Source organism: Pinus tabuliformis, chromosome 3_1 (genome assembly GCF_031772625.1).
Source record: "Pinus tabuliformis cultivar Carrire ecotype Pingquan chromosome 3_1, CPIR1, whole genome shotgun sequence".
Lineage (NCBI taxonomy): Eukaryota > Viridiplantae > Streptophyta > Pinopsida > Pinales > Pinaceae > Pinus > Pinus tabuliformis.
In genome coordinates this window covers 239,718,762-239,733,340 of record NC_142301.1, presented here as the reverse complement: position 1 = coordinate 239,733,340, position 14,579 = coordinate 239,718,762, and the positions used below count along the sequence as shown (strand labels likewise).

At 39.5% G+C, this 14,579-nt stretch overlaps 1 protein-coding gene across 1 annotated transcript; it reads left to right on the top strand.

Annotated features, from left to right (window-relative positions):
* The first annotated feature begins 13,604 nt into the window (after positions 1-13,604).
* On the top strand, positions 13,605-14,231 carry LOC149186692 (xylogalacturonan beta-1,3-xylosyltransferase-like). The gene has a single exon (XM_089409422.1). It carries the CDS (start codon positions 13,605-13,607, stop codon positions 14,229-14,231), a length of 627 nt encoding a protein of 208 aa, XP_089265548.1.
* Positions 14,232-14,579: the final 348 nt, after the last annotated feature.

The window sequence follows — 14,579 nt, the reverse complement described above, 5'->3', positions numbered from 1 at the left end:
AAAAGGATAATCAGGGTCTGCAAGTCCAAGTGCACCCATGCAAAAAGAAGAAAAAATGCTAGGTAAATAGGCTGGGTAAGTAGTTTTGTGGTTGCAGAATCAAGCTATGTGATCCATTTCATGTTTTCAAGTGTTATATCTATTCAGATCACAAGTACAAGGCAATTTCCCTTTGGAGGAGCTCAAGCAAGGCATGTCTAATTCCCCCTTCTTCTAAATCTCCTAATCATTCACTAACATCCCCTTGAGGACCTTGGGATCTGCCCAACCAGTCCTGTTATCACTTCATTTTTGTAAAATACCAAGTCAAGCTTTGACTTTCTTCTGTGAAAAGAAGCCATATTTCTTGTGTAAAAATCATCTCTCCGCAGTCCATTCACTTCCTATACCTAAGTTTTATTTCACAAACTTAGCCCCCCTACACTTCACCTCACCAATTCATATTAACTTCTAACATTATTATGTAAATACCTATCTATTTTCCCTTCCCTTTACTAAAAACACTAAATAACTCCCCTATGTACATATTCCCATCCCCTGGCAGTATAGCCCTATAACATCAGTTTGGGAAATGCTGAGTTCATTTGGGGCTTAGCATTAGCCCTCCGCGTCCTAACCCTGGGATTAACTTAACATTTGGTTAAAGTTAATAACCTCTTTCCTCACCCCTTTACCCATAACATTTCATCATTTTTTCCCTCTCGCGCTCACACTTCCAGGTTTGGTTTCAATGTTTTGATTAAACTATACCCCCAGTGCACAAATTATGTAAAACCCGCAAAAAACCCACAAACCCAAAGTTTTTTGGACCCCCGCCATATAAATATTAATTTAATATTCACGCAGGCCCCCCCACATAAACCTGCCGCCAGCTCCGCACTCTGTCAGCCCTCTGATCTGCCCGCCCAGATCCGATGGCTCTCTGTGATCTTGGAGCCGCCCTGACATCCGACGGTTATCCTCCGATAGCCTGGCAGTTTTGCCATCGTACAGAAGACAGGTGTCCGCCCTCGATTGCGTCAGAGCTCCTCTGACATTTACCACCCTCGTACAAAAGGCGGTCCGATGAAACCATAAACCGCCTTTTGTCTCTCCACCCCTGACGACAGCACTAGGTCAGTGCCACGTCACCTTTGTGTCGCCCCCCCAACTGTTACATGTCACTGCCACCACATCAACCTGTCGTACTGCCACGTCACCCTTTTGACGTCACCCTGCCACGTCACTTCCGTACCAAGACCCACCGCTGACGTCATGCTGATGTCATCATCAAAAAAGGCGCGAAAGGCGAAAATCACAGCAAAGGATACCCGGAATGAAAAACTGATGCAGTTTTCGATGCGCGATTAACCCGCATCGCTAAGAAAAATCGACAAAAATGGAAGCCCTCTCATGGCTCAGCTACCAGCAGGCCCGAAAATTCATGGAGGCAACAGGATTTCTTCATTTATATGCATATTCAGATCGGCCAACGCCAATATCATTCTAGAGGCCACGAAAAGCATTTGCAGCAGCCATTTTTGCCTTGAAAGGGCAGAAAAGGGGCGGTTTGACAGTTTCAAACACATCAAGGGAGAGAAAATGACCCGATTCGACTGTGAAAGGGTATCAGAGGAAAGATGAAGCACTGATCAAATCAAAGAGTATTAGTGAAGTGGCAAAGAGTATCAGATCGGCAATACCAAAGCAGGTGAATATTAAAGGCCCCCAAGCAAAGTCAAAGGAAGCGGTGAAGCGATTTAAGGCTCTCAAATCACAGTTAATGCACATTAAAGCCACTCAAGGGCAGGGGATCAGAACCCAAAGCATAGTTATGGCTAAATGAGCAGCACAGAGCCATAAGGACACCACATTAACTCATTTTGATACCGCTGCCTCCAGCGCAGTTCAGAGATATTTTCCTGCATTAAATTCAGGACAAAAATTAGGTTAAAGAAGTTATTTGCCTCAGACCTGTTTTAGGTCTACTATAATAGATATTTTAGATATTTTCCCTATATAAACCACCCTAATTCACTGTTTAGGGGGATGGTTGGTTGATTTTCTCCACTAGAAACTCGCTCTGTATACTTGATGTTTTCCTTAATCAAAGACTGCTGAAAAGCTTGGAGGATGAACTGTCTGCTGTGTTATTAATGTTTTGAAGAGTGAATTATGGAATTCTCGTGTTGCAACATGAATCAATAAGTGTTTTCTACCTTTGTTTTCCATTGATATATGCTCATATCATACATATGTCACCATCTAAAATAGCAGGAAAAATGAATAGCTTAGACTTTGTTTAATTGCACTCTATGCTCAATTTCTGCTGTTTCTTTATGTTTTTCCTCTGAATTGGTAATGAATATGAATTCCCTTTGGCTCATATTTCCCCTAATTCACCCATGTTTGATAGTTATCTAGGAATTCTTTACTGCTCCTAGATAGAGCTCATTCACCTTCCCTCTGTTAAGCTGAACGATAGATTCTTAATTGCATCTCATTCCTTAACCTTCAATCCATCTCCATTTAGCTTGAATGTTGTTTCATGTGTAGCTATCTTGCTCCATATTCCTCTTGTGACCAAGAAAACGCACCAGTAGTCCTACTCCTTGACTCCATGCCCAATGGTTTGAAACTTTCATACTATACCTACCTCTCTACTTGGAAGCATCATCCTTCCCACCAAAACTTAAACAAAACCCCTTGAACTCAATAGCTAGCCTAAAATCATCATCAACAAAGCTAAATCGTTAAGAGAGAGCCCTCTCTGACTGCTGGTAGGCTAGGACCTGCAGTCCAAGGATTGGTTAGTGGTTACCTCGGCCGTATCCCTTAAGGAGCCAAGGGACAACCTGAGTGAGAACACACTGCAATCTGATATCCGTGGCATGTATCCTACATAAGGTGTAGACTTGCAACATGGAATTTCACCAATATGAACACAGTCCAATCGTCAAAATAAACCTCCAAACATTTGTGAATAAAATCCTTCAACGTGTGATTATTAACCGAGAGACGATTACAAGTGTATTCTTCAGTCCAAATGTCATTATTGTATATTGAAAGCAACCCCACTTCATCGTGAAGGTTGTCTTGCTTCGATCTTCCAATGCGATCTTAATATGATGGTATCCTAAGTACCCATCAATGAATGAATAAGCCTCCTATCCTCCAACATTCTCTAACACTTCATAGGTAAATGGTGTTGGAAACGGATCATGCACGCATGCATCATTAAGCTTTCTTAGGTTTACGCATATCCTAATTTCACCTTTTTGTTTCTTTTCTTAGACAACCATTGGGCTCACCCAATCAAATTCTTCTACTTGTTCAATAATTCCAACATCCAACATTTTATCAAGCTCTTGGCACACCTTTTCTTTATATTTCGAATTGAGGCGATAAGGTCTCTGTTTGATGGGCTTCGTATCAGGTTTCAAAGTCATTTTCCTTATGCCAAAATCTCCTATGATCCCCTTCAGATGCAAGAACTTTGTTGGGAATAGATCTTGGTATTTGCATAGCAGTTCAGCCACCTTATCAAGTGTATCTTCATCCCAATAGTCTCATATCTTACTTAGGCTTTGCTTCAGATCCAATATTTACTTGTTTAGTTTTCAAAGGCTCTAATATATCCAGGTTCTCGGATTTCGGTCCTTTGACTTTGTGCTGTCCTTCTATCTCTGGGATGTTAATATTCTGCAGGTCTTCTTCTTCCTCTTCAGTAGTCACATTGTAACATTGCAGTGCATGGCGCAACTTTGTACTCCAATCTAGCTAAATCCATTCTATCGATTCCTTAGGTCTTCTGAATATACCTGGTTTTATCTCCTGGAACACTGGATCAATGCATTCAAACCCATCCTCAAATCTGAGAGTCAATAAGGAACTCTCTCTTAAGATGTCCCTTTCAGTTGTCCCATGGTGAAGCTCTGTTTCCAAATACCAGTTCATTCGGATTGTATCTAAGGTATGACATAAAATGTGCACCCATTCTAGTTGTGCCTCCACCCCCCAGCTCTATTCCACTATGCCAAATGCTCGCGATGATCATCCGTCCCATTGTATTTCTTAGTCATCCTAGTGTTAACATACCCAAACCTTAATTTCATCACCCTTCTATATTCCTTCCAATTAGCAAAGTTCTCCTTGTGTGTACCCCACCAATGGGTAGGGGTAACACATTAGGAAAATTCAAGCACTTGGAAGTGATGTTCTTCATGTACTTCTCTTTCAAATTCATCCAATAAGAGATCAATAGTAGTAAAACCATCATAATGTGGAAGCTTTCTTACCTCAGTTGAGACACACCGCAACGATTTGGTCATCATATTGCAACGCAAGGTAGTTACTTCATGCAACTGATTCTGCAAGTGTTTGAGATCTTCATTTGAATCTGAGGTGCAGGAGAAATCTCTATCCCATGCAATTCATCCATCAGCCGTAGGATTGATCCAATCTTCGTGTTGTGCTATGATCTTGTATATTTGATCCAGATCATCATCATCCTCAACAATGTCACGAACAGGTTCAGTATAGCACGCTCCCTTAGCAGGGTTTAGTGGGACTACAATCCTAAGCACCTTCCTTTCAAAAGTCATCTTCCACTTCTTCAAGTTGATTACTATGTCCATGTCAAAATCCCAGTCAATTCCTAGTAGCGCGGGGTAAGGATTACTATCATCCACTATTTCAATAACCTCAAAGTTAGCCAACGCACTTGCACCCTCAATATCTACCATTACACCATATAAGCACCCCATCAGAATAATCTTTTGTTGATTTTCCATGCATAGTTGAATAGGAGACCATTGCAGCCCAGGTCTCCCCATTCTTTCCCATGTTTGCTTCGACAATACATTCACATCATAACCCAAATACACAATAACTTAGTCCATTTCCTATTCGCCTATCTACGCAGTTAGCCTCACATTAGGGGATTTTTGAGGTCTAAAATGGGCCTCCTAAGGAAATTATAAAATAATAGTGGAAATAATAAAATAAGATTAAATTACATCATCAAATTTTATAGGGAAAAAAGAAAAACTACTTTTTCAACTCATATTTTCAGCTTATCTCCCTAAGGTTTTACTCACATTTCGACTGGCATTTGATGCAAAAATTCCTGATCTAAGGAGTACCCATTTTTCATACTTTTGATGGACCCTTCTACATGAAAAATGAGAAATACACAAAACAACGTGATTGCAATCACATTTTTTCATGTATTTCTTATTTTACATATAGAAGGGTCCATCGAAATTATGTAACATGGGTACTCCTTAGATGAGGAATTGAATTTTGCATCCAATAGGTACTCTTGCTCGACATTTGAGTAAAACCTTAAGGAGATAAGTTGAAAATATGAGTTGAAAAAAGTAGTTTTATTATTTTATTATCTTTTAATATTTTTACTTTTTTACTCCAAAAATGGTGAATGATCCCCATGGTTGGCATCATCATCTTGAATCCTAATGGTTATTATAAAGTTTATTTTGGTTGTACATTTTTCTTAGGAGGCCCATTTTACATGACAAAATTACCCTAATGTCTCACGTCTTGTTCTCTTCTTATGCTTATAGAGTTTCCTTATAGTGTGCTGTTTTGAGGGAACTTAAATTTTATCTGCTTACCTGTCTATTAGTTCTTGGAGCCCTTCTACAAATTTCTTATCATGTAGCAAATTCATACAGGTTTTCAAGAAGGTGGTTAACAACGAGGGATCTACATGTTGCACTTCATTGTTCCCAGCAGATTTCTCTTGAATCCCTAACATAGAAGCTTCAACGATAGTCCTTTTAGCCTCCATAAAAGTTTCTTTAGCTTAGTTGAGGTCGAATCCGACTTCCTTTTCAGCAGGCTTGTGCACCCACCCCTAGGTATCTGGCTCTTTTCCCTCATCTTTGCCAGTGCCCATATGACTGCACGTTACTATATTAAAATTATGATCTTCTTCGCACAGTTTCGCCCTCATCATCTGAATATTCTATGTATGTTGTTGGGGTTATGTCTTCTTTTCTTGTATATTTGCTATAAAGATCAGAATATCTTCTATCACATGGTCAAACTGTTTGCAGTATTGACATGATAGATGCATTGGGTTTTTCTAGTCTCGCACAAAGTGTCCTTCTTTGCCACAGTTATAACTGATCACTTGTTCACGACCTCTACCAGCCCCTCCTCCTCTTCCTCTTCCTTGACCTTGGAATCATCCACTCACTCCACTCGCGCCCTACTCTTGAGGCTGATTTTCTAGCTGCATGCAGTAGGTAGGGGTTCTATCCATGATCAATTCATAGCTCTGGCAATGATGCTCATCATGACCTACCGACTTGTAGAAATTGCAAAACAACTGCTGGGCGGTCTGCACAAACTTTTGTAGTAAGTGACAATTATTTGCTGCATGTTGTCCAGTAACCTGACAAATAGCACACCATGGCACAACTCCCATGCACAGCCCAATGGTATTTTCTGACTTCAAGGGGACAACCCCCCCCCCCCCCCCACCCTAAGGGGACAGCCCCGCCTCCCAAGTAAGATAATTCTGAAAAACTAGGAAATGTTCCTTATTGTGCCCATGGCACTTGAATTTCAAGCTCTAAACCTAAACTTGCACCTCACGCTGGGCTTCCTTTCCTTTCTTCAGGCCCTGTAGCTCCAAGTGCAGGCTTTCCACCTGTGAGTGAATTTGTTGCACTCCAATGTTTGCATCCTATATTGGTGAGGTTTCGAACATCATCAAGATTTCTAAGGCTTCTGCTTGCGTTGCTATCTTTTTTTGTGACAACGAAAATCTTAAATATGGTAAGAGAGACACGATATACCAGTCGTGATGCTATGAATTTGAGATCACCATATTCGCCTACCTGATCAGGCATTTCAATCTCTAATCGAAATCCCAGGAAGAATCATCTATTTTTTGTCAAATTTCTTTTAATTCAGTTACCGACTGCACCTTTGACTTAGGTTTTCTAAATTCTTTATTTAGTGCTTGCTCATTTTCTGTCATCGTCGTGTTGGGGTGATCTGTGTAGTATTTGATATACTAGGTTAAAGCTCGGTCTTGTAAGGCTGTGACCAACTATTCTCTCTTGATGGTCTCATTCGTAATCTGTTGTGCCATCCACACAACTTTTGCAACAAATGAGAACCATTCCAGGTATGTGCTTCCTACCCCTTTAAAAACTAACATCTTCATTATGTTCACCATGTTGAATGGTGGAAGTGGCGGTGGAGGTGGAGGTGAAGGTGTAGGCATATGAGGTGGAGGTGGAGGTGGAGGTAGAGTGGAAGGATGAGGTACCCTTGGAATACTATGCTTAATCAACTATATTTCACTTCGTGGTGTATTCAGCATGTCCCTTATTTCTCACTAGAAGGGGATTCAATCAACAGACTGTACTCTGAGCTTGTTCCTTCGTTTCTTCTAAAGAATTTCCCACTTCTCATAGCTCCAAATATGAAGGTAATTGCATAACCCGATTTTCACATAAGAACATTTTAATCCATGTTTTCAATGGCTTCAAATACTTACCTCGGGGTCTCTTGAAGAGCATACGTTCTGCTTCGCTATAGCTCATAGTTATATTGAACACGAACTCAATTACAAAAATTCCAAGCGTGCGATCAATCCATTGATCCACGACCCACGCGATGTTGCTTTCTAATGCTTCCAGATGTCTCACCAGCTCCAGAGTCCACACTATAGGGCTATCGATCCTCCACATCCCCTCACTATCTACTAATATAGACATCCACTCGTGCAGTTCATCGAGGAAGAAACAAAAGAATTCTTTGTTCTTGTCTGTGTACAAATATCTTTGCAACCACTACTCCTTGGATAATTTAGGGATCCTGTTCTCTTGAGTCGCAAGTGCGTGCAATTTTTAGTCAATCCACTTCTTGATCTCTTTCTTCATAGGAAACCACTTATTCGGCATCACACATCTCTTAGATAGATCCCAGTCCCAGCAACGGAACCATTTATTAGCTTAAGGGGGCATCACCCAGGTTCAGAGTTATTTGCGCCAGCCAAGAAAACCCTAACTGTTGGCCCTTTCAGCAACAACCTACGCGGCGCAGGTTGCAGTTTCACTTGAAGCAGTATTGGGGGATGCTAGAACGAGGTTTCTGTATCCAAAGACTATGTGATATGTATTTATAGCTTAGATATGCCTTCGGATAGATCTATACCTTCCTACTATTTGCTACTGCAACCCTATCAAATTGACCTCTAGGTCTTTGCGAAAGTACATGATCGTGCTTATGAGGTATAAAGGAGGTTGATTCATGATTTTCGCTCAGTAAATAGCAACCATAGATCTACCTTCATGTAGATCTTCCCTTTCCAAACAATGATAAATAAAAATTCTATATAATATCTTCATGAAAATAGTTCATTATAATATTCATGCATAGACATTAAATATGCAACAGATTCATGTAGTAGAACACATTAATTTATACAAAGTAGCTTATAGATAGAAGATACATTAACTTAAGCATAATTAAAGAACAAGGCACAGATGCATTCAATTCAACCCAAAACTATCTTTATTAGATTCAACATTCAAATTACAGACTCTTCTACCCTGCGCACTTAGCTGCAGGGGCCCATGCACTCAGTTGCGGACTTGCCAAGGTCTCCACGCACTCAGCTACAGGAGCCTTCCCCTTTTTCCTAAGTACAGGAAACAGACGTTTCCTGCCTTAGCACCTTTACCTTTCAATAGATCTTCGTCCTCAATTATCTTCTTTTAGACTCATTGTGACTCAATATTTATAGCCTTTCTATTACAATACCATGGCCCATGGCCTATGGGTGAGTCTTAAATCCATCCTATCACTTACCCATAGAAGGGGCTAAAGCCTATTTGACTCTTACTTAACTGCGTGATCCACTTCCACATTTCGCGGAGACTTTACATTATTTACAAAATTATAACCACAAATTGCTTGAACTGTCAAAAGTTGACAGTAGGGACCCTATCCCAACAAGTACCCATATATGTTAGATTCACAATTATACTGCGACAGGGGAGGAATCAATTGATGAGAATTTTTACTTATTTAAATACTTGAACATTATAAAACACCAACCTCAAAAAATAAACAAGTAACACAAGATATACGTGGAAATCCTTATAAGAGAAAACCACAAAACTTATTTAGATGAAAGATCATGGAGGCACCAACATACTATTTCATCAATTTTTAGGCACCAACCTTCAAAATACACCAATCCCCTTTGTTGTTTTATAGGCACCAACCTACAAGACGCACCAACCCCCTATGCTTCTTTTTAGGAAGCAACCTATAGGAGACAACAATCATGTTTGTTTCTTTATAGGCACCAACCTATAAGGGACATTAATCCCCTTTTATTCTTTGTAGGCACCAATCTATATGAGACACCAATACCCTCTGCCTCTTTGTAGTCACCAACCTAGAGGAGATGCAAATCCCTGTTGCTACAAATAATTGTAGGTACCAACTTACTTCACTGAGTATTCTTACTTATTCATAATGTATGTTAATTGTTTCTACTTTCACCAAGTATTCTTGCTACTTATGTCTTTCTCATTCTCTATTAGTTTCTTCTACCTTCACTAGGTCTACCTGTTGCTTCTTCCTTCAGCAAGTCTACCTTTTCCAAAATATTGTTGCTTTTAGATTCTTCCCAAGAATGAATTTGCAAAACTTTCCATGACATCCAATTTTGCAAATCTGATTATGAAATTTCTACCACAAGAATGTAGATAGCTCTTCTCTATCTCATCTAAATTTCACACTCTATAACATCTCAGAAAAAAGTTATAGAAAAAATTTCAATTTGACCTATTTGAAGCATGTTTTAAGAGCATTCAAGAACATTAAATTCCACATATCATATCTCTAAAATTATAGTGAAACAAGGCCTCAAATTTTGATCACATTTACCGTGAGATCTATTCTCTATATTTTCTAAATTTCACAGTATGAAACTACTCAGAAAGAATGCTATAAGAAAAAAATCCAAGATGACCTATTTGAGGCATGATGGAGGAGCATTGAGGAACACTAAATTTCTCATATCATATCTTCAAAATTATACTGAAAAAAGGTCTAAAATTCCTATCACAAGCAACTTGATACCTCTTCTCTGTTTTCTCTAAATATTAGATTCTCAAACATCACAAAAGGAATGATACAATAAAAATACCAAGTTGACTTATTTGAAGAAAATTTCAGGAGCATCCAAGAAGCCTAACTTCCTTAGACCATATATATAAAATTATAGCCAAACAATGTTTGGAATTTGAAGTACATGTACATGAAGATATTCTATATATATGCTCCAAGTATTAAATTATGAAACATCACTAAGAAAAAGTTATAGCAAACATTCCTATATGACTCATTCACCCTATATCACATTTTTTCTTCCACCTTTAGACTCCAAGAATCTCGTCAAAAGTTATTCCTTAGCTCCTCTTATGATCTTAGAACTATTCTTTCTTGTATTATGTTCAAATGAACTCATACTCACTTTATTTATAGTGTTTGTGCATTAACATATGTGGCATACATGTAAAATGGATTCGGTCAACTTGCTTGTACTTTACATGGGTCATATTGATGAAATCTTTCATATCTTGTCATTCCTATTGAGTTAGAGGGAGTGTCATATACTGTCAGACAGGTATTGAAATAAGATTTAAATAATATATCTAATTCTTCCTTTTTAGCTAGACAATTGAACTAAAAATTATGTTAAACACACATGGGTAGCAAGAACAATATGAAAGATTAAACATGACAGTACAATTTGTATTAACAAGAGATATACATTTGTAGTACATTATGTGACCGTTGGGTTTCACATCCCCAGGTCTCTTGCACTGCTTTTGTCTATTCGGCTTCCACACTAACACATTGAGGATTAGGTGTCCAACGTTCCCCCCTTAATCCCAAGGGTTATGTATGAGTCCAAGAAGAGAGCTGTAATACAAAGTGTGTAAAAATGCATGGCAGCACTAGGCTGAATGTGCTCTCTGAAATGTTGGTATAAAGGGCGGTGGTTTAAGGATGACCACCAACACTGGAACGCTTAGTGCAGTTCCCAGAACTCTTCCAAAACTGGCAAGAAACTAAAGTTTTCTGCTAGAGGAAGTGCTCCTATTGTTTTGAAGAGGGATACCTTCAACCATGAAAGGGAGGTCTCAACCTGTGATGGTTTAAGGATGACCAACAACTCTGGAATGCTTAATGCAATTCCTAGAACTCTTCCAAATCTGGCAAGAAGCTGGTGTCTTCTGCTAGAGGAAGTGTTCTCAATTGTGTTCCTGGAATTCTTCCAAAACTGGCAAGAAGCTGAAGTCTTTTGCTAGAGGAAGTGTCCCAGATTGCCAACTGAAGGCATGTTCACAGGCATCTTTGTTTCTGGCTATAACTCTGAAACTGGTGTGGCAGGTTGTGGCTCAGGCTCGCTCGATGTGGCTTTGAAGCTTGTAACTGACCATCATTTCCCCCCCTGTTAGATACAAGGTGAGAAGATGGAGAAAACTCAACTGCAAGACTGTTCAATACTCTGGAACAAGTTCTAACATGTGTTTTGGAATATCTTCTTGGCTGTTGATGCCCATTTCCAAGAAGCGATCCATCCAAGATGAATCTTTGTTCTTGCAGGACGTTTGTTTTTGAAGCATTTGTTTGAAGAATGACTGGTTTTATGACAGTGCTTACATGGAAGAAGATCAAAATAGTGATCTTTCAGATGGCCAACTCGGTCACAGTGTTGGCATTTCACAATCTGTTGTTGTTGTTGTTGTTGTGGAAGAGAGGTAGAGTCTGGAATAGCTGAAGCTGAACTGTCATGAGGAGCAAGTGAACTGTCATGAATGAATCCAGCACTATGAAACTAAATGGGCTTTGAATAGTCTGGAATATGAAAGGACAAGTCCTTGTCATATCCAAGACTAGTTCTGTGCTTGTTGTGGACAAGCTGTTCCCAAGGTCTGATGATGGGCTTGGGAAGTGCAGACTGAGTTTCTGCATCTGCATGTACAATTGTTGTTTTATCTGAATGAACATTAACATTATTGACTTGCTTCTGATGGGTTGCAGTCTCAATGTTCTGAACAGAAACATGTTCATAATGATGTCTATTTTGATGTAGCTCTTCTTGCTGTAGCTGTGATTCAAGCTGCAAAAAATCGATCTTTTCATGTGCATTATGCAGGGAGCTCTGAATGTCACAGAGAGTGTCTTTGTTGATGTTGACTATGTTTTTGGCACTAGAGTGTATTAGTGTGTTCAATAACTCTAATACTCCATAAAGTCTTCCCATTTTATCAACAAATCAAACTCTGTTAAATACACTTATTTTAACCTATTTTTTTTATAAAGATATTAGAAGTGGCTCCTCTTTCGATTTGCACCAGGTTTTGGCTGAATGGTAAAATCATACAACTTTTGGAATAAGATGATAACTTCTATATACTTTAATACTCCATTAGGCAGAATAATTTATCTTCAAAGCTATCTCAATCCAAATTCAGAAGAAATATCAAAGACACCATGAACAAATTATTTTCATCTTCATGGCATTATTGCGATTATTGTCTTTCCTGTCAAAGGTACGGTATGAAAATACTGTAACAGCACCCACTAATACATCATGCTCCTCCACTGTACAAAATCAAAATACTGAAAATACATCCTTCCTTTTCAAGGAACAAAATAAAAATGTTGGCACTGCAGTCAATACATTGCACCCCACTAACGTACAAAATATAAATGTGGAAACAGCAGTCATCAATACATCTTGTCCCTTTTACGTACAAGATCAAATTGCTGAAACTGCAAGCATTGATATATCTCGTCCCTCCAAGTTACAAAATCAAAATATTGAAACTGTAGTCACTTCAGTTGAAGCTAAATCTGAACATGCAACAGTTGATGAAACTACAAAAGAAGTTGGAAATGATCCTAAAAACACTTCAGAGGCCCATATGGTTGAGGAGTTGCAGCCAAATACAATTGTTGACAAGGAAATACAAAGCTCATAGCACCAAAGGGATACTTCTGGACCTGATTGTGTTCTAGATGGAACATGAAATGGATACTTTGAAACCACCAATCCAGCTCATTCAGTAGCTTCTCCTGCGGAACACCAAATAGAAAAGCCAATCAAGGATCCCGAAGTTGTCGCTTAACTTCTCTGAAATACCAACAGCGTGAAGCAAATCAAAGTCTGGTTCCAGAATCAAAGATGTAGAGAGAAATAGCACAAGGAGGCAAGTCGTCCCCCGACTATCACCACAGCACAATCTTTTGGAATGGAAGCGGGCAAGTACATTCGGTATATCACAGAGCAGGTGGAAGTTCGAGAACGTCTTTACAATGACAGCCCAAAGCCTAGCGCTCTGCGTCGCCAGCAGGTCATCGTTGTATGGAAATATATCACAAATATAACACGTTGTATGGTGCACAGATGTGAAACATTCAAACAAAACAATACCGGAGCAATAAGCAAGGAGTTAGATAAAGGGTACTCAGGATCTTGATAAAGAGCACTCAAATCGCTTTCTTTCTGGTAATCTTAATCAGAATCCAATAAGCAACAACTCCCTGAAGTAAATATGGGCATCAATAACGCCAACGCCACTGCAATGTGTTCCACACAGCGATGGGTAGTCACAGTTATAGCCCTGTCACTTATTTCTTACATCTTTATCTCCTTCAGATCTCTGCAATTTCATCTTGATTTACCTTGGCCACCGGTCCAAACCCCCATCAAGGAGCAACGACATCAGGTCTTTTCAGAAGTCCCCAAGAATGAAGCATCCGCCACTACGAATTTGGTTTTTCCCTCGGCCGATATTTTTAATAGAACTTATGCCAAAATGGAGCAAAAATTCAAAGTTTACATTTATCCTGACGGCGATCCGAAAACGTTTTATCAAACCCCGAGGAAGCTGACAGGGAAATATGCGAGCGAGGGTTACTTCTTCCAGAACATTCGAGATAGCAGGTTTCGCACAGACAATCCCGAGGAGGCTCACCTATTCTTCATTCCCATCTGTTGCCATAAAATGAGAGGAAAGGGGACATCTTATGAGAACATGACAGTTATTGTTCAGAATTATGTTGCAATCCTGAGCCAAGGACTCGAATCGTCAGCTTTGAACAAAGAGAATTGGTCATCGATTGAGGGCATTATGCATGTAGGAAATACGTTTGGTATGGGCGGCAGCGTACCAGTCTAAGGAGCATTTCAAAGAGCAGTGTTTTGTATGCAGGTGGAGTAGCTATAGGAGCAGCGTAGCAGAAGGGAATAGGCTAGTGAAAAATGTTATGTCTATAACTGATAGGATCAACAGAGAAATTAATGGCAAGAAGGTTCTGCAGAGTTGACAGGTTTTAAAAATACCCAAGCCTCTATTTTCAGATAGCTGGAATGTGCGTTACACTCAGAATTGTAGAACCGAGAGTTATATGAATGTAGAGAGGACGTTTCCTAGTTGTGAACCATTTCTGACCCGTTCAAAGAGAATGATTAGTTCTAAATGTCATAACTGACGGCTAAGAATAATACAGTGAACCGGTAGAGGCAT

Bases quoted from the DNA above. Each gene is read 5' to 3' on its own strand.
- LOC149186692 (XM_089409422.1), top strand. From the start codon at position 13,605: ATGGGCATCAATAACGCCAACGCCACTGCAATGTGTTCCACACAGCGA.